The sequence below is a fragment of the Eutrigla gurnardus genome, assembly GCF_963514095.1.
Source record: "Eutrigla gurnardus genome assembly, chromosome: 13".
In the NCBI taxonomy this organism is placed as follows: Eukaryota; Metazoa; Chordata; class Actinopteri; order Perciformes; family Triglidae; genus Eutrigla; species Eutrigla gurnardus.
The window spans coordinates 2,107,367-2,128,402 of record NC_139936.1 but is presented as its reverse complement, the minus strand read 5'-3'; the positions used below and the strand labels follow the sequence as shown (position 1 = coordinate 2,128,402).

Sequence of the window (21,036 nt, the reverse complement as noted above, 5' to 3'; positions counted from 1 at the left end):
AAAGACCCATCCATCCATCCTCCATCCATCCATCTATACATCCATCCATCTATACATCCATCATCCATCTATACGTCCATCCATCCATCCATCTATACATCCATCCATCCATCCATCCATCTATACATCCATCCATCTATACATCCATTCATCCATCCATCCATCTATACATCCATCTATACATCCATCTATACATCCATTCATCCATCCATCTATACATCCATCTATACATCCATCTATACATCCATCATCCATTCATATCTATACATCCATCCATCTATACATCCATCCATCCCATCCATCCATCTATACATCCATCCATCCATCCATCTATACATCCATCCATCCATCCATCCTCCATCCATCCATCCTTTATCCATGCATCCATCAATCCATCCATCCATCCATCTATTCATCCATCTATACATCCATCCATCCATCCATCCATCCATCCATCCATCCTCCATCCATCCATCTATACATCCATCCATCTATACATCCATCATCCATCTATACGTCCATCCATCCATCCATCTATACATCCATCCATCCATCCATCCATCTATACATCCATCCATCTATACATCCATTCATCCATCCATCTATACATCCATCTATACATCCATCTATACATCCATTCATCCATCCATCTATACATCCATCTATACATCCATCATCCATTCATATATCTATACATCCATCCATCTATACATCCATCCATCCTCCATCCATCCATCTATACATCCATCCATCCATCCATCTATACATCCATCCATCCATCCATCCTCCATCCATCCATCCTTTATCCATGCATCCATCAATCCATCCATCCATCCATCTATTCATCCATCTATACATCCATCCATCCATCCATCCATCCATCTATACATCCATCCATCCATCCATGCATCCATCAATCCATCCATCCATCCATCAATCCATCCATCCATCCATCTATTCATCCATCCATCCATCTATACATTCATCTATACATCCATCCATCCATCCATCTATACATCCATCCATCCATCCATCTATACATCCATCCATCCATCCATCAATCCATCCATCCATCCATCCATCCATCTATACATCCATCCATCCATCCATCCATCCTCCATCCATCCATCTATACATCCATCCATCCATCCATCTATACATCCATCCATCCATCCATCCATCCATCCTCCATCCATCCATCTATACATCCATCCATCCATCCATCTATACATCCATCCATCCATCCATCCATCCATCCATCCATCCTCCATCCATCCATCTATACATCCATCCATCCATCCTCCATCCATCCATCTATACATCCATCCATCCATCCATCCATCCTCCATCCATCCATATATACATCCATCTATTCATCCATCCATCCATCCATCTATTCATCCATCCATCCTCCATCCATCCATCCTCCATCTATACACCCATCCTCCATCCATCCATCTATACATCCATCCATCCATCCATCCTCCATCCATCCATATATACATCCATCTATTCATCCTCCATCCATCCATCTATACATCCATCCATCCATCCATCTATACATCCATCCATCCATCCATCCATCCTCCATCCATCCATCTATACATCCATCCTCCATCCATCCATCCATCCATCCATCCATCCATCCATCCATCCTCCATCCATCCATCTATTCATCCATCCATCCTCCATCCATCCATCCTCCATCTATACACCCATCCATCCATCCATCCATCCTCCATCCATCCATCTATACATCCATCCATCCATCCATCCATCCATCCATCTATACATCCATCCATCCATCCATCCATCTATACATCCATCCATCCATCCATCCATCCATCCTCCATCCATCCATCTATACATCCATCCATCCATCCTCCATCCATCCATCTATACATCCATCCATCCATCCATCTATACATCCATCCATCCATCCATCCATCCATCCTCCATCCATCCATCTATACATCCATCCATCCATCCTCCATCCATCCATCTATACATCCATCCATCCATCCATCCATCCTCCATCCATCCATATATACATCCATCTATTCATCCATCCATCCATCCATCTATTCATCCATCCATCCTCCATCCATCCATCCTCCATCTATACACCCATCCTCCATCCATCCATCTATACATCCATCCATCCATCCATCCTCCATCCATCCATATATACATCCATCTATTCATCCTCCATCCATCCATCTATACATCCATCCATCCATCCATCCATCTATCCTCCATCCATCCATCTATACATCCATCCATCCATCCATCTATACATCCATCCATCCATCCATCCATCCTCCATCCATCCATCTATACATCCATCCTCCATCCATCCATCCATCCATCCATCCATCCTCCATCCATCCATCCATCCATCCATCTATACATCCATCCATCCATCCTCCATCCATCCATCCTCCATCCATCCATCCATCCATCCATCCTTTATCCATCCATCCATCCTCCATCCATCCATCCATCCTATTTTGCTCTTTGCTCTTTTTCTATTTGTGGAGGAGCCGGAGGGCGGGTCCCCGGGCGGCGGCGGCGAGCACGTGCAGCCCCGGACTTCAGCATGACTGCAAATGTCACACGACGTTGCTGCGTTCACTGGAGGGCAGACTGCGGTCAGACTATCAACATGGAAACATGGAAACCTTCTCTCTTTTTGTGTTTTAGCAGATAACTTTGTTTTTTGATGGAGGTGAATGTTTGCTCTGACTCCCCATCACTGAAACACTCAAATACAATAAATAATAAACTCCAGCACCAAAACAACCAGCAGCTGCATTTGCACCCTGCAGGGAAACCCCAGGGAATACTGAGGGGTACAGACCGACAGACAGACAGACAGACAGACAGACAGACAGACAGAGCAGGTAGACCAGGACACATAGAGAACACTTCCTCTCTCTCTGTGTGTGTGTGTGTCTCTCTCTCTGTCGGTGCATGAGGAGATTTCTGCAGGGTGTGTTGGAGTGTGACTCATCGTCGGTGCAGAGAGAGAGAGAGAGAGAGAGAGAGAGAGAGGCATCCTTTAAGTGGAAGCTGCTCATGGCAGCAGCGTTGAGGAAACTCGACGCTCCAGAGCTGCGATCAGACGACAGCAGGTGAATGTGTGTGTGTGTGTGTGTGTGTGTGTGTGTGTGTGTGTGTGTGTGTGTGTGTGTGTTATGCAACAACACTGCGAGGCCGCGGCCCGATAGCTTGATGACTGAATAATGACGGGTGACTTTCCGTCGTGGACGAGTTTCTGTCATGGAGACGACCTCATATGTAATTTCCATGTTTGGTGTGAACGCCCCGTTAGAGCTGAGACAATCACCTTCATTGATCAGCTGATCGACAGAAAACAATCTAAATTCCTTCGCATTAAACTCCAAATATTCCATCTCCAATAATTCCTTTTCTTCCCTGTTTTATCTTATTGGTCATGAAAATAAAAAAATAAGGTTTTTGAGGACGGGAACTTTTGATGGACTTTTTTCACAACCGTTTGATGTTTTATAGATTAAAATAATAAATGATTAATTAATAAAAATCTGATATTAAACATGAAAGAAATCGCTCGTTGCAGTCGAGATGCTTTATATAAAATATGAAAAAGGCTCATATTCCTCATATATCATCAGCACTAAGAAAATGATGCTTGTTTTGAATACGAGACTTCATGACTTGTTGAGGTCAAACCTTTCCCAAAGGTCAAACTAAATAAAATGACTTCATTGCCCAAACTGAATGTGAATCTCTCATCAATGCAGCATGATTCTGTGAGGATCCTTCTCTTCTCCACCAAAGCGGGTCTCTCAGCAGCAGGATTCAGGTCAGACGTCTGACACTGACAGAGACTGGCTACTTGTCCCGTCGCCAAATCATCAAACCGATCCACATCCAAGACCAGACTCGCTGGCTGGCCTTACCTTCTCCCACACAGACACGCTGCAAGCCTGGAAGACCAGTTCCCTCATGTCCAGACCAGCAGGAGGGAATAAAGGGCAGCTTTCAGGTCTCCTTAAGTGTCCTGGTCTCCTCAGGTCTCCTGGTCTCCTTAAGTCCTGGTCTCCTCAGGTCTCCTGGACTCCTTAAGTCCTGGTCTCCTCAGGTCTCCTGGTCTCCTTAAGTCCTGGTCTCCTCAGGTCTCCTGGACTCCTTAAGTCCTGGTCTCCTCAGGTCTCCTGGACTCCTTAAGTCCTGGTCTCCTCAGGTCTCCTGGTCTCCGTATGGGAGGAGGAGGTGGTGAAATGGAGGGAGCTCTCTCTCGTCTGAAACCCGATGCTGAAGTTCAGCTGAAGTGCGTGAGTGGAATCCGAGCCGGCTGATTGGGTTACTGCTGTCACCTGACGATGATGCACCGTCACACCCCCCCTTCTGTGAGGCTGTTTGTTACTTTTTATTTTGTTCCTTACTGTTTTATTGGTCAGATCTTCATTTGGTTTAATTCTCCAATCTTCTAAACTCAAACTGGTTGGTTGCTGATCTTGATGATTGTTATTATTCCCACTTCTTTATGGTTTGAATCATTTGCAATCATAACTGTTTAATTTGTGAAATGTGGCGTATAAATAAAGTTTTAACAAAGTCGCTTGGTTACATTTAGATGAGTGGGATGCTGATCAAATATAAAAAAGATATACTTCTGATTATTTCGAGGACTTTCCCTTTCACTTGAGAGCTGTGTGATACCGAAGACATCCACAAAGGAAATAAAAAGCAGAGAAGGAGAGCGATGTCATGGAAGCAAATGATCCAGAAAACAAGCTTTGTTTCTGGTGAACTCTTAGATACAAAGTCCTGTCAGCGTGGGGAGTCATCCCAAGTGGGCTTGTCAGGTCCACTTGGGCCTCACACTCCATCGCCAAGCACCTACTGAGAACCAGAACAACAAGAAACACCGAAACGCTGCAGGAAACGCTCCGATGCACAGCGTCTCCCGGCTGAGAGGAGGAGGAGGAGGAGGAGGAGGAGGAGTGATGCAGCAACAACACTCCAGACGCCGACGACGGCAGCTCATCGCAGCTCTTCTCATCATGTCTGTCTCCGTGACGACCGCCGGCAGCCGTCGCTGGCCTTTAAATCCACCGAGGCCTCCGATCTAATTAAAGGGCCACGGGACGGAGCATCAGCCAATAATAACCCCGACGTTTCCTACAAACGTGCATATTTATGAAATTAGAGAAAAATAATGAAAAAAAATCAGACTGAGCCCAAAACAAAGTTACCATAAACTTTGAGTCTTAAAGAAATGAGTCAGCGTTGGTGGTTTTTATATGTTTTTGGATTTTAACAATCTGTTCAAAAATACTTAAGTATCTTTAAAAAATGGTTATATACAGTACAGTATATGTGAGCTTGTTACTAAAGACGATTTGATTTTCACGCTTCAAAAATCAGCAAAGCTGTTTTCATTTGCGAAGAATATCTCGTCGTACAAAACGTGTAAATATAAAAACTTGCTTTTTGCAATAATCCAAATTTTAATGGGAAAAACATCCCATGGCTTTTGTGGAGGGAACCATGGCAACGCTAACTTCCTGTTGGACTACAAAATCATCATCGGATATATTTATTTATAACTATTTAACTGTCTGATAAAAGCAAAAAAATGCCATTTAAATTGATGACATCAGAATAAATAAAACTAACATGAGAGGCCTACGTCAGAGTCTACATGAAGCTGCACTTCCTGTCACCATGGCAACGCTAGCACCGACACGCTAACGCCTCCCATTATACCGACGACGATCTGAATGAACGGATAAACGGCACTCGGGGGGGGGGTTAAAGGTCCGGCCCCTTTTAAATGCTCTTACTTTGGCGGGGCAGCTCGGGGGACTCCGACGGCGGGTAATTAGCCGCCGCGTAATGGGAACGACCTTATTAAGCTGCTGCTGCTGGGTCACACGCAGATTCAGGTTAGCAAAACACATGAGCTAGCAGTGATGCTCTTTTATCAGGTATCTGGTTTTATTTCACCTTTATCACCACGACGACGGCACAAAGTCATCTTTTCTTTCAGAGAGCAAAGTATCAATATTTATTCACCGGCTGAGTCCATAAATACTGGTGGCCGCTCCACAAGAAATCAATGCACGCCTGCTGCATATTTTAATCCGCCTATGAAGGTCACATTACTCCGACAACGCCTGAGAGGGCGACACACACACACACACACACACACACACACACACACTTAACTAGATCAGCCAGCAGCTTTTTTTTGCATCGACGCCACCCTGACCCTGCACAGGTTCATCTAGTGTCACTAAAACACACACACACACACACACACACACACACACACACACTGTATTTAGGGTGTAAAGAACACAGAGAACAGATTCTAAACGGCATCACGACGGCGTTCGCCGTGTGTGAGGCGGCGGCGGACCTCGTGTACATTATGGATGAGGCGGAGGAGAAGGGGGAGTGTTCAGGGGAGGGCTATCAGTTACCAGAAGGCCAATCTAACCCCCCTCCCCCCTCCCTCCCCCATCATGACTAAACTCTCTTCCAGAGGGGTGACACAGCAACCCCCCCCCCCCCCCCCCCTCCAAAGTGATTCCTGCACCATCACATGAATTTGTCACTCCGCTAACGGGGGTCTTATAAAATTTAGATGACCGTTTTACGATCTTGTTAAAACTGGTTCCATTATTAAGAGGGCACATCCCCCCCCCCCCCCCCCCACACACACACACAGATTGAAATTTGAATAAACTCAAATGCACTGGCTTGGAGATACTGAGGAAAAACTTGGCAGAGATTAAGCTCTTTGAAATCCTCAACATGGTTCACAAGATGATTCATTGTATCACACATGCACTCACATGGGTCACAAGACAGGTGGGGGGGGGGGGGGGGGGGGGGGGCGCTGCAAAACACCTGTGATAAACCCATTAACCTTCATTTTAATCAGTGTTGTTCTGCTGCTATTTTTAATGTAGTTCATTTTAGAGCCACGTATTAAAGATGCTATCAGGCCTACGTACCGGTTCTGTACCGGCTGGTTGTTATCTAGAACCTGCATGTTTGCACCAATAACAGATCAGGATCATCCGACCCGGGGGAGACCGGAGAGGAGTCTCTGCTGCAGCTGATAAGGCCGGGATGACCGTATCATAGCATCAGGAGAGGACCGTTATCTAGCGAGGCAAAGGCACCGACTCCACCAACACCAACCTCTGAAGAGCGAAGCCAACGCCGAAGTGTTCTCTCTGCTGGCCACCAGGGGGTGACTCCTCTTTGGGGGGGATTACCTGCTGATTGACAGGTCGCTACCAATGCTAGTTAGCTGCTAAGATGACTTTGACACTTAGCTGTAAAGTTGACCTTCAATTATGAAGCTAACTTTGATAGCAGCTTCACACCAGATCCAGTAAGGGTGCCGCTCTGCTGCTTGTGTTCCACAGATCCACCCGTCGCTCCTCCACAGTCCAAATATGGTCACTTCCTTCACTGATTGCAAAAGATACAGGATGGCTGGACTTGACACAATGACTACACCCACTTCTTACATACAGTCGAGGCTCCATACAGTGTTGTCAGTGTGTGTGTGTGTGTGTGTCTGTGTGTGTGTGTGTGTGTGTGTGTGTGTCTGTGTGTGTGTGTTTCTCGTTGCAGACCTGTTACCAAGGAGAGGCAGCGGGCTTCGTTCCAACACAGTCTGACAGTTTACATCGGAGGCTGGTATCTCAGGAACGAGACCTGAGTGAGATCCATGTTTACTGATGTTATGAACGATAACACATGTTCCCGTGAACTGATAATAACGAGTTCATACATGCGCTGTGACGTAAGTTAGTTTGAAGTGTTTTTAGGAATAATGTAGATCTGACTGCCGGTTAACGACTCCATCGTCCATCCAGCTGCTCTTATGAACACACATCGGCATCGAGGAGACCCCCCTGTGTATCGGTAAGACCACTGATCCCCAGTCAGTCCGGTGGAGCAGCAGGGAGGGCTGCTGAGTGAATGCTGTGATCCTGGGTCAGCCGGCAGCATGCGAGCGTTAATAAGGGGGTAATTGAATTAGAGGATCAGTGGAGGCCTGTAGTGTGGTGGGCGCCACACGCCTCTAATTTCATTACCACTGATGTAAACACGGGGTCGGCCCCCAGCGTGGGGCCCCACATCAATACATGCACGAGCACACACACACACGCACACACACACACGATGCTCATATAAGAATCGTTAACAAATGGACACCTGCTTGTTTAATGTGACGTCATGTTTCACCGTGAAGACACTTCTGTTTGTCTGTTTCACTAACGAAGAAAATAATCTGCTTCATGTGTCAGCTGATCCCAACGCAGTCCCACAAACAGTCTGACAAACAGTCCGACAAACAGTCCGACAAACAGTCTGACAAACAGTCCGACAAACAGTCCGACAAACAGTCTGACAAACAGTCCGACAAACAGTCCGACAAACAGTCTGACAAACAGTCCGACAAACAGTCTGACAAACAAACAGTCTCACAGCAGTCCGACAAACATTCTGACAAACAGTCTGACAAACAGTCTGACAAACAGTCTCACAGCAGTCTGACAAACAGTCTGACAAACAGTCTGACAAACAGTCCGACAAACAGTCTGACAAACAAACAGTCTCACAGCAGTCCGACAAACATTCTGACAAACAGTCTGACAAACAGTCTGACAAACAGTCTCACAGCAGTCTGACAAACAGTCTGACAAACAGTCCGACAAACAGTCTGACAAACAGTCTCACAGCAGTCCGACAAACATTCTGACAAACAGTCTCACAGCAGTCCGACAAACAGTCTCACAGCAGTCCGACAAACATTCTGACAAACAGTCTCACAGCAGTCCGACAAACATTCTGACAAACAGTCTCACAGCAGTCCGACAAACATTCTGACAAACAGTCTCACAGCAGTCCGACAAACATTCTGACAAACAGTCTCACAGCAGTCTGACAAACATTCTGACAAACAGTCTCACAGCAGTCTGACAAACAGACACCACATTTAACTGAATAGGTTTCATACATCACACTCCAAAACGAAAGTTAAGGAAACATTTTAACGCTACAACGACTTTACGCTTCCAACAACCAATGAATGTTTATACATTTCATGACTATTCCACGACCTGCAGCCAGACAGGATTCAAAGCTCTTTTAATCTTGAGTGGTGGTTAGCAGCGGTTAGCAGCGGTTAGCAGCGGCTAGCAGCTTTTAGCACCATCGTCTCATAGCAGGAAGGAAACATTATCCCGGCTCCTCTGAGTGCCGTTTGTGTTTTCTGAATATGAACACATGATCAATCTGATGGGCGTGTAGGCGAGAGAACACGAGACGTTACGCCGACACCGGGGAGTATTTTTAGCTCTTGTTTGTTTAGAAGAACATGACGACAGTTTCCCCACAATATATGATATCCATACTGCCAAGCGACCGTGGGCTGTTTCTCTCCGTCTGCAGAAGTGATGCATATTTATGATCACCACTCCAATGTGCCTCCTCGGCCCGATGATTCACTTGACCATCAAAGTGAGGAAGTAAAAGCGTGGACTTGGACTGTGATGAATAGTCATGAGGGCCGGAGAGTTAACCAAGAAGAACCCCCCCTCCCAGCTGTGACAGATGGGGAACGGGTCACATCCCCGGCTCTGAGGCAGGCAGGTGGGCAGATCTCAGTCTGACTTATAGAGAGGCAGAAATAAGGCTTTTCCATTATTTGCAGACTGAAATCTGTCACTTCATCGGGCAGTAAATCAGTAAAAATCTTCTCCACTTTAAACAGCGTATGTTCTCGCATCCATCAAACACTCCACGCTGAAAAATGCTGAAACCTCGTCTTCTGCTGGTCTTTGACAGATGGGCCTGTTTTGTGTTTTTCACAACCGGGAGCGGGCAGCACAAGAACAGCATATCTCATATTTTAATAACATAACTAGCAGGTCTAATGCTTTTAAAATGTTCGTTCTGTTGTCGTTGGTTTGGATGAGCAGGATGACGCAAAAAAAAAAAAGAATATTGAGCGCTGTGTGTTGTATCCGAACGTGACTGTTACATAAGACTTTAATTATTCTAATTTAATTATATTCCTGGGAATGTTGCCCCACAACTGTAGTTGCATAATTAATATGCAGGAACGTGACTGAAGACACAGAAAGACACACTTATAATAGAGGAGTTAAATTCTGCAGAATGACATCTGTGAAATAGATGATATATATGATATAATTATTGATAATGTGATGTAGTGGCTGCAGACAGCTTCGTACACCTTGTTGATCCAACGTCGTAAGATAACAGGATGAAGACGGGTCACATGCTCCGTCGGTTTCTTGCCTTCGTGGGAATATTCAGTATTGATAATCACTGAATCCATAATCAGCTGTTTTCCACTCCAGGGAACGACTCCGCCTACCTCCTCCTCCTCCTCCTCCTCCTCCTCCTCCCAGTCATTTCTCTGTTGACTGAGCGGAGTGCAAAACACCAGCTTTATGACACGATGGGATGCACCATGACTTCCAAATAGCACCCGTTTCCCCGGCAACCGGGTGACCGATCCCCACGGATGTTCTAATTATCAGAGGATTCGGGTCTGAATGAGTAACACCGTACATTTCATCTGTTCGTAGGCAGATGCACGATTAAAATAATAATAATTTTATTCATATATCACCTTTAAAAACAACAGCTTAAGTGCTTTTGACAGCAGAATAAACACACACACGGTCTACACACAAACACACACATCAGCAGAGCAGGAGAAATCATATGTAGAGTTTAAGACAATGAAATAGAAATCAATCAAATTAAAGGTCTTCTCACAGAATCGCTGCCGTACGTTTTAGAGAGTATTTGACGGATAAACGAATATATTTACATCACGTTTATTATTTTATTAGGTCATTCACATTTTTGTCGTTGGGGTAAAATGCCGCTGCTCATGAGTGAAACAGCAGGCTGGCCGCTCGAGGAATGCTGACGAGCTAATTAGCAGGTAGCCCTGTCACAGGCGGGCGGAGAATTTAAAAATAAAGTTCACACCACCGTCAGTATAAACACAATCACAGTGAGTCGGTGAGACGGGAAGGAAGGAGAATATATCAAACCTTCCTGTGAGTCTGTCCATATAATCAAACATTTAAAGCTTTAAACACCTTTTCTGTTTCCTACGTGTCCATTAAAGCCAACAAAATAAATATCACCCGGCTGAACGGCTCATTAACACGCCAGAGAAAGCTGCTAATAACAAAAGCTTCACCCCGAGGATGTCACCCATAACGTCACCCTCTGTGAAGACAACAGTCTGGTGAGTGCTGAGGACGGACACACACACACACACACACACACACACACACACACACACTGAGGTCTAATCGATGCAGCTCATTCATATTGAACCACGGACGTCAGGGGAAGCCGGGGGAATTACAAGCAGCCTCCGCTGTGATATCGCAGCCTGGAGGAAGAGCCGAGGAGACCTGGAAACCTGCCGTTCACCGTAAACATGGCGGAAAACTCCTTACTGGATCTGGATCCATGTGGATTCTGGTGTGAAGCTGCTAACAAAGTTAATTTCTATAATTCAAGGTCAACGTTACAGCTAAGTGTTAAAGTCATCTTAGTAGCTAACTAGCATTGGTAGCGTGGTAGCTACCTGTCAATCAGCAGGTAAGCCCCGCCCCCTAAAGCATCCCCTGCTTTCTGGTCTGGTGGACTCTAAATGGACCATAATGTACTAAATGAACATCATGCTGGATTGAAGAAGACTTGAAGAGTCCATAAACTCATGTTTACAATGTTTACTGAGATAATACATCAAGAGAGAAGTAGGACCATTTTCTCATAGACTTCTATACAACCAGAGAGGAGTCGCCCCCTGGTGGCCAGCAGAGAGAAGTAGGACCGTTTTCTCATAGACTTCTATACAACCAGAGAGGAGTCGCCCCCTGGTGGCCAGCAGAGAGAAGTAGGACCATTTTCTCAAAGACTTCTATACAACCACAGAGGAGTCGCCCCCTGGTGGCCAGCAGAGAGAAGTAGGACCATTTTCTCATAGACTTCTATACAACCAGAGAGGAGTCGCCCCCTGGTGGCCAGCAGAGAGAAGTAGGACCATTTTCTCATAGACTTCTATACAACCAGAGAGGAGTCGCCCCCTGGTGGCCAGCAGAGAGAAGTAGGAGCATTTTCTCATAGACTTCTATACAACCAGAGAGGAGTCGCCCCCTGGTGGCCAGCAGAGAGAATGACAGTTTAAGACACTTCCGATTTGGCTTTACTTTCCAGAACACCCTCTAAAAAGAGCGTCTTCTATAGAAAATCCTACAAAAATAACTGATGCCGCAAACATTGGTTGCCTAGTCTCACTGACAATACATCGAAATAAAAACTGACCTCTTGAGCTAATTATTCATGAGGAAAATATGGATGATTATTAGCAGAACTATTATGCAATCCAATCGGCCAGTCTGGCAACAACTTCCTCTCGGCTCGGCCTCCTCCTCAGGCAGCGATGAGGGTTTCTACGACCTTTACGTTGAGAGACACCGTCCCCTGTCATGAAACACAGAGAAAACTGACACTTTGACCCCAATTAATCCCAAAGATGACTCTAAATGAAACGAGCACGCCTCATTTAAAAAAAAATTAAACCAACAACTGGAGGAAAGAATAAGTCATGGTTCAGGAGATCACGATCCAAAGCAAAGAGAGAGAGAGAGAGAGAGAGAGAGAGAGAGAGAGGAACATAATAAAAAGCCAGACAATCGCTGAAAGCGAAACGCCTCCGCAGTCTTTGGGCTAATGGACCGTGCTCCGCGGTCCAGCATCAACAAAGCCTTTATCTCCCTTTCACACAGAGCAGCACTCACAAGTAACTTCTGCTTCAGCCTTTGGTGGCCGAGGGTCTCCGGGTCGAGTCTCGGAGCGCCGCGGTGGTGGTTCTCCCCTAGCAGACGAACGCCGTCCAGACGCTGCACACCTTGGAGCTGGATGGACAAGCCTTCATCTCTCAGCTGTGGAGGAAGAAGCATCCCAGTCAAATCCATAATCATCCACACTGTGAGTCTGATCATCAACAGAAGGAATCAGTATCTGTTGGACTTCCTGCTCACCTGCAGCTCTGATTGGCAGGACTCACTAAACACGCAAATCATGTTTTTTTTAATTGGACCGGCTATAAAACCAGATCCTGAGTGTGTTAATCTGTGCACTCGTTGGTGTGATGGTGACTTAACAGCATCGTCCGAGTCATCCGGATGCTTCGCTCTGTTCTGTTTACTCGCCGAGATCCGCAAACAACCCCAGCGACGTGTCGACTGAAAAACAACCGAGATACTTACGAAGCCACACAGGTACGAGACGCCGGCGAGGTAAAATAACATCCTCCCTCCATGTTCAGCCACTTAGCCTGATAGCAACCGCCTAAACTGCTTGTTATTGCCAAGCTAGTGGAGCTGGCTGGAAAATAATAATGCCCCCGTGTTAAATTATTCATGGCTCCGGTCAGGTGGAACCAGATGCTGCTTTTGTGTCACAGAGGGGAGAGCTGTAACTCGACCCGGGCGGCGTGGAGGCCGAGCGGCAACGGCGTGGAGGCCGAGTGGAGGCGGCGTGGAGGAGGTGAAGGCTTCCTAGCATGGGATGTCACGACACTCGCTCGGCTGTTTCCATGTGACATTTCCACGCTCAGACAGAGGACGTCGGTTCAGTGGGTCGATCCAAATACGGGGGAGGCGGGGGGAGGGGGGAGGGGGGGCCTGGAGGTGGTGCTGGCGGTTCAGCCGCCCCCGTGATGCCGTCGCTGCACCCCACCCTGACATTTGTGGCCAGGAGATGACCTTTTTTTATATATATATATATATATATATATATATATATATATATTTCTGTCCATGCTGTAGTGCTGCATACTGATGCCGCCGCGGCGCTGTGTCCCCGCCACTCATGGGAACAAGCGCTGCTAATTTTAGCCGCGCGTCCCCAGCTGCACATCTCCGACCCGGGGGCCAATGAGCAATTAGTGTTTGTTTCTAATGGCAGGAGGCAGCGCCAGCAAACAGACATCTGGACAAAGACTGTGTCCGTCCTGCCGCGTACCCCTGGAGCAAGGCAGGCTCCACGACTAAAGCCACGTGTGGCTGCATGGAAGCCCACGAGGGGGCGTGTCCTTCCTCCCCCCTCCCCCACACTGATCCCTTTATAGGGGCATCGGGAGCTGGAGACCGGAGCAGCAGCAGGCTGGGACCACCGACCCCCTAATTTACAATATAACATTTATTTTTTACGTTCTCGGCAGCCTTCTTGAGTATCTCTTATTTTATATTTAGTTTATTTAGACCATAACACCATTAAGCTGATGGCGTATCAGGGCCACTGTAGGAAAAAAAAAACGGAGCAATATTCAGAGAGAAAAAGTCGCAAATTTGCCACTTTATAAATATATGAAGCCGATATAAACAAGTTGCTCAGTCCCACTAATACCAGATGTTTGCTGTTGCTATGACAACAAGTGAAAGCTACAACTAGCATCTTATGACAATTTGGCTCCATATAAATAAAAGCAGTAGGTGTGAATGTGAGCGTGAATGGTTGTCTGTCTCTACATGTCGGCCCTGCGATGGACTGGCAACCTGTCCAGGGTGAACCCTGCCTTCACCCAATGACAGCTGGGATCGGCTCCAGCCCCCCCGCGACCCTGAATACAGGATAAGCGGTAGAAAATGGATGGATGGATAAACAAAAGCAACAATAAGCATCAACATCATCACCCTAAGGACCTTAATGAGGCGTTGTCACACATTATGATGATTCATTAGAAACATACATGTACATTCATGGGACGTTAGCTAGCATAGATGATGGTTGTTAGCATTGTAATAAATTTGCAAATGTTGTTTTCCTTCGTCCAGTGGCCCTGATACGAAGTCGTCAAGTCGCTCCCGCCTCCTCTGGAAACAGGTGACTTATTCACCGCTGACAGTGATGTCATCATTGTGCCCGGTTTTCAATTTAAGCAAAAGTGACCCTTTAATAAAATGCTAACTAATTTGTCAAACCCTTCATTTGAATCGTCCATATATTGTATTAAACACAGCTATATGGAGCTACTTTTGTCATTTTGGAAATAATTTTCTGCTAATTATTTGAGAAATGCCCACTGAAGCCTGAGGACTCTGGACACGCTGCTGGGAAAAACAATTACCAATGATTTCATTATTGGACTGATTACTTGACTTTATTTATGATGAGAGCATCGTTTACAGCACAAACATTTCATCACTGCTGTGTGGAATGTGATTGAGTGACATTGCAGCGCAGCGTGGGCTCATTTCAGCGTTTCTAGGTGGATATTCCACATGCAGGCGTTTCTAAATGAAACAGGAAGTAGACAGTCGGCAGCTCTGAGATAATAGAGCACATGATGGTGTCTCTGGGCTCGGCGGGTATTATGAGTCAGTTTGGGGAGTCATGACGGCCTCTTTAATTCATTTTAGTCAGGGTATGACTAATTCAATCCACCTTATTACAGCTTCTTCATGCAATTACCCCCCCGTTCATCGATGGACCTGCGTGGAGGCAGCTGATTGGACGGGGGAGCCTTTTTTTATTTCTAGTAATCCGCTGTGAGATTCCACTTGATGGCGGCGTTAACACAAAGCATTACCTCCGGAGCTCGTTATCGTTACATCCATCATCCAAAATATAAAAAAAAAAAGTTTGCCTTGAACCCGCCCGGCATGGTGTGTCTGCAGCAGCGAAGCCGTCTGCCAGTAACATGTTATCAAAGAGAGTGCGATTAATCACGCTAAGTAGAGCACATCTGTATAAAAGGACATTGGACATGTCCAACAGCCACCTCAGACATCAGAGGATCGTCAACAGCAAGCAGGACAAATAAATAAGAGCGGCAAGAGCAGACAGAGATTGAACCTGCGGAGATAAGCTTTTTTATTACAAAGCAAATCCTGACAAATAATCATCGGTGCCTGTGGATTTTGGCAAGATCCACATAATCACACCCTCCCCCCCCCCTCTCAGGAGTCAACCTTTCAGAACGGATCCAAACATCCATCCACCACTCGCTGACGGAGCCGAACACAAACACAGATGAGCAGGAGGGAAGGTGCTCTGCCTGGGAGTCCTGCTTAAACTGTCATTCTCCCTGCTGGCCACCAGGGAGTTTATGGTCTTAATCTCTAGTTTCAAGTCTTCTTCAATCCAGACCAGAAAGCAGGGGATGCTTTAGGGGGTGGGGCTTACCTGCTGATTGACAGGTCGCTACCACGCTACCAATGCTATTTAGCTACTAAGATGACTTTAACTCTTAGCTGTAAAGTAGACCTTGAATTATAGAAGCTAACTTTGTTAGCAGCTTCACACCAGAATCCACATGGATCCAGATTCAGTAAGGGTGCTGCTTTAATGATCATCAGATCATCGTCGCTCCTCACAGTCCAAATATGGTCACTTCCTTTCACTGGTTGCAAAAAATACCAAGATGGCCGAACTTGAGTCTTCAAAACCGTAGTCCACAAACCAACGTGTGACAATATCCAGACCAATGATGCTCATCAGTGTGACACTGATCCTAACTGTTGCTAATGCTAAAGCATCAGTGGTAGTACAGAGCTAGCATGGGAGGGCCAGCAGCTTTTGTGCGAGGAGGAAAAGAAACAAGTCCTCCTTCCTCATCTTAATCTGCTGCTGTTTGCACCTGATCAGCAGTGTCCATCCGACCCAGTGGACAGCACTGATCAACCCCAGGATCAATCGATTATCAATGCAGTCGGATCCCCGAGGTGATTACCGGCTGCTCCCTCCTCTGACCTCCAGAGAAGCCCGGTTCCCTCACACGCTGGTCTGAGACCAGACTATACAGGACTACGGGAGTCCGGCGATCCAGCCGACAATAACATCTACTTCCATTCCAGCTTTTGCTGCGGGAGCACGAGCATGTGCCGTCGAACATGCACATATACACTGAACATGTGTGTAAGGCGGATCTAATCTGGGAGGCTTATATAGCACAAAACATCTACATAAATCTGGCCCGTGCGTTTGGAAACGTTTCCCTCGGGGGGAGCGGCAGAAACACATGCTCGCTCACGGGACCGTCCGGCAAAACCGGGGAGCAAAGCGGCGAGGACGCGGCGGCCCGCTGACCATGATAATGCACTTTCACTCTGAGTCCTCCCGGAGCCATCTTTTACAGAGATCTGCCAGCGAAGTGGGAGTTATGTAACAGCTGCCGTGGACCCTGCTGTTCATATCACTAATGCCTCACACTGTGGTGGGGGGGGGGGGGGGGTCACGTGCGTTATCCAGGCCACATCCAGCAGCAGCAGGGTTTTCAGCTGTTACTACAGCCTCGGACACTCAGGACCACGCTGAGCTCTCCTCTCGCACCGCCACATCCTCCACATTCACACAATCTACAACTAATCTGCAGCCATGATGACAGGAGGATTAAAAACACCAGAACGTGATAATATCATTATGACATATGATGTTTAACCTTAAAATGTGTCCGTCAGGGTCCATTCCTGAGGAGCAGATATGGAGGTAATTGCACTGTTCTCGTTAGGAGAAGCGTATTTGGCCCTTTAGAGCAACCAATACCTGGAACCCTCACCTCATTTTACCAAACAGTTTAAAAAGTGGCTACTTGGACATATTGGCGTTTAACATGTAGCAGCAGAGGAATGTTAAAGATATGTTTTTCGTTTTTTCGTTAAAGCTGCTCCGAGTAACGATTTTATATTAATTATGGATCAAAATACCAACTTGTGTCTCGGGGTAACAAATCCACAGAGATCCTTCTTTACGGAGCATTTTAGTGTCTTTCAGCTCATTGTTTTACTGTTTTGGTCAGCTCTGATCAAAAAAAGAAAAGAAAAGGAAGGAAACTCCACCCAGTGCAAATACACTCAATATTAGTGACTTGCTGGTGAACTCAGTGAAGCGTTCAGCAGCTAAAGACCCCGATCTTCCCTTCAGGGGTTGGTGGAGACCAAAACAGAGCTAAAAAGTGTTGAGTGAGTGAATAATGAAATTATATTTGGCAGACGGACATAAACACGACTCCACATTCATGCTGATGTTGCTTCTTAAAAGGTGATAAATAACTATAAATCATCTTTTTTCTTGGGTCGTCTTCATAAACCCGTATGGGGAGCTACATGATGGTGTAAAATCCGGGAGAAGACGCTCCAGTATAGTATATAAAAATGAAGTCCCATGCTGAACCCCACCCATTCAGTGCTATAAGAGGGAGGAAATAACATTACTCCTCCTCCCTCCACCAACCCCCCTCCCTCCTCTCCCCAACAAATTTAGGTTAGAAATATGAATCCCGTCTCTCGTGCATAGTGAAGATAAAAAGTCGCTTTGCTGACAGCTCAGGGATAACCGGCGAGATGATGAATGGCCGCGGCGGCAGCGGCTGGCCGAGGTGGACGGGAGGCGCCGCGGCATGAATGAGAGTTGGGTGAGTAGCTCGTATCTGATTGGTTGGGTGGCATGAGACCGACGGCCCTTAATTACACAAGCTCTTCAAATGAGTGACCTTGGGAGGCGGCGGCAGACAACATCCTTACCTGTCCACACACACACACACACACACACACACACACACACGCACACACACACACACACAGACAGTGGAGATCACAGTTCACCCTCCTGCTCTCACCACTGCCACCTATAGGGTCTCAGTGCAATGTGAGCTCTGATGACACAACACAGAAACACTTACATGCTCTACATGTCTATTAATATCCCAGTGTTCATTTATAATGCACACACACACACACACACACACTCAAGGACGCCTCGTTCGTGTGTGTGTGTGTGTGTGTGTGTGTGTGGAAACTGAGCATACAGCTGTTTTAACCGCCTCGCATTGATAGCACACCGAACACTCCCAGCTGATTGCTGTCCACCAATTAACACCCATATCTTTGAAATTCCTGACACACAACTTTCCAAAACATCTCACGTGTCACCTGACCAACGTCAAGCACCCCCCCCACCCCCACCCCCCTGCATAAAAACATGTTATATCACCCACAAAAACAATAATCTCCCGCTCAGCGTTTGTCTTTTCAAACACACACACACACACACACACACACACCGCAGCGTGTTTCCAGCCCCCCGGACGGACGACAAACTCAATATAACAATATGACAGCCAAATCCTTCACTGCATGCAAACGATGATGTGCAAATGTCCTCTGGCTCCGCTCGGTTTGCTGTGAAGCCTGAATATTCTCCTCTCCGTATAAAACCGGCGGATGCATTTGTTAAGGAATGCACCGTAACAGGGCCGGCAGGGTTTACGTGTGTGTGATACCCAGGAGAAGATTTCAATTATTGTGAGTGTGAGACGCTAAGACGTGCTGATCCTGATCCCTCCAGCAGCAGCAGCAGCAGCAGCAGCAGGGATCCTGCAGCACAAACAATCCTTTCGCTAAAAAAAAAAAACACACTCTCACACACACACACACACACACACACAGGCTTGACAGTAGTCGGTACAGTACCTCAGCAGCGGTGGATGAAAGGCTGATGCTGATGCTGGTGCTGATGCTGATGCTGATGCTGATGCTGATGCTGATGCTGAGGTGTTTCCCACGGCGTCAGTCGCGGACGGACAGACGGATGAGGAGCGGGAGGCGTAACCGGGACGGCGGCGGCGGCTCTGTAGCACAAAATGGTTCATGGATGCTCGGCAGGAAAGAGGCACAGCCAGGCAGCGCAGGAGGAGAGAGAGCATCACTCGGCTCGGCTCACACTACCGTGGCTGTGCAGCAGAGCACACACACACACACACACACACACACACACCAACACGCCCCCTTTTCCTCTCTCTCTCTCGCTCTCCCTTTCTCACTTTCACACACACACACACGCTTAGTCACACAGACTCAGGCACGCAGGGGTGCAGAGGCAGTGCAGTGTGCAGCAGCAACTGAGCAGCACTCTCACTCTCTCTCTCTCTCTCTCTCTCTCCAGGATGCCTTTTCCTCTTCCCCTTAATCAGAACGGGTCATTCTCCATCCCTCGTTCCCAGCAGTCACAGACAATCCTGTCAATAAAAAAGCCCCGTGGCCACGTGGAAGCCGCCTGCCCACCTGACCGCCGCTGATGAGCAGCCATGATTGAAGCTGGCAAGGTCATGTGAGGTTTCTCTGCCATCCCTCTTTTGCTCCCAGTTTTTTTTTTTTTTTTTTTTTTGGAAGCCGATACAGGGGCCTTGTCGCCTTGTCATGGGTCATTATGCCACAGAGGCTCAGCTTGACAAAACCTCTCCATCACTGAACTGGAGGGGGGGGACCAATCAGCTATCACAAACAGCGGCTACACCAACACCGTCCAATCACAGATCGGGAAATCAAGTCCAGAAGGGTATTAAAGGGGATTATTTGGGCCATCCTGAGGATTTTTTTTCACTACAGAGAGGAGCACAGTGTGTGTGTGTGTGTGTGTGTGTGTGTGTGTGTGTGTGTGTGTGTGTGTGTGTGTGTGAGTGTGTGTGTGTGGTGTGTGGTGTGTGTGTGTGGTGTGTGGTGTGTGGCTGCCCTCTGTGGCGGACAGTGGCGCTGCATTCTGTTGTGGAAAAAAGAGAGAGGAGGAGCAGGGCCCAAAACAGATATGCTTTCCTCATCGTGGATGCCTAGCAACCACAGCAGCCCCCCCCCCCCCCTCCAGACCGGCGGGACCATCTCCAGCAATCCCAACTGAGAGTTTGTGTTGCACAGCGGCCGTTTAACACTCAAGGCACCGCTGAATCACACCGATGGATGTCCAATGTTCCCGCTCGTATACTTTACCTGCCGTGAGACCGGGGGAGGGGGACGGGGAGTGGGAGGGGCTCTGAGCAGGAAGCACACCTGATGTTTGATGCAAACTGTACATTAAACACCTTGAGGGCCAGTTCATAAATTAAAGAAGAGCCATTATAAATATATATTTATCACTATTTGTGAGCAGTACAACTGCTGTTATCTGGTTATGGTAAAGGGG

General features: G+C 47.0%; 1 protein-coding gene across 3 annotated transcripts in view; it reads right to left on the bottom strand.

Moving 5' to 3' along the window:
* Positions 1–21,036, bottom strand: part of rimbp2b (RIMS binding protein 2b) — a 71,530-nt gene that overhangs the window by 45,935 nt on the left and 4,559 nt on the right. For 2 of the 3 annotated variants that reach the window (XM_084023941.1, XM_084023943.1), the window contains exon 2: positions 12,879–13,022. In XM_084023941.1, coding sequence (XP_083880067.1) covers positions 12,879–13,022 — 144 coding nt within the window. Of the gene's footprint in view, positions 1–12,878; positions 13,023–19,553; positions 19,602–21,036 lie in introns of those variants that run through there. The other variant, XM_084023942.1, reaches the window with a different exon arrangement.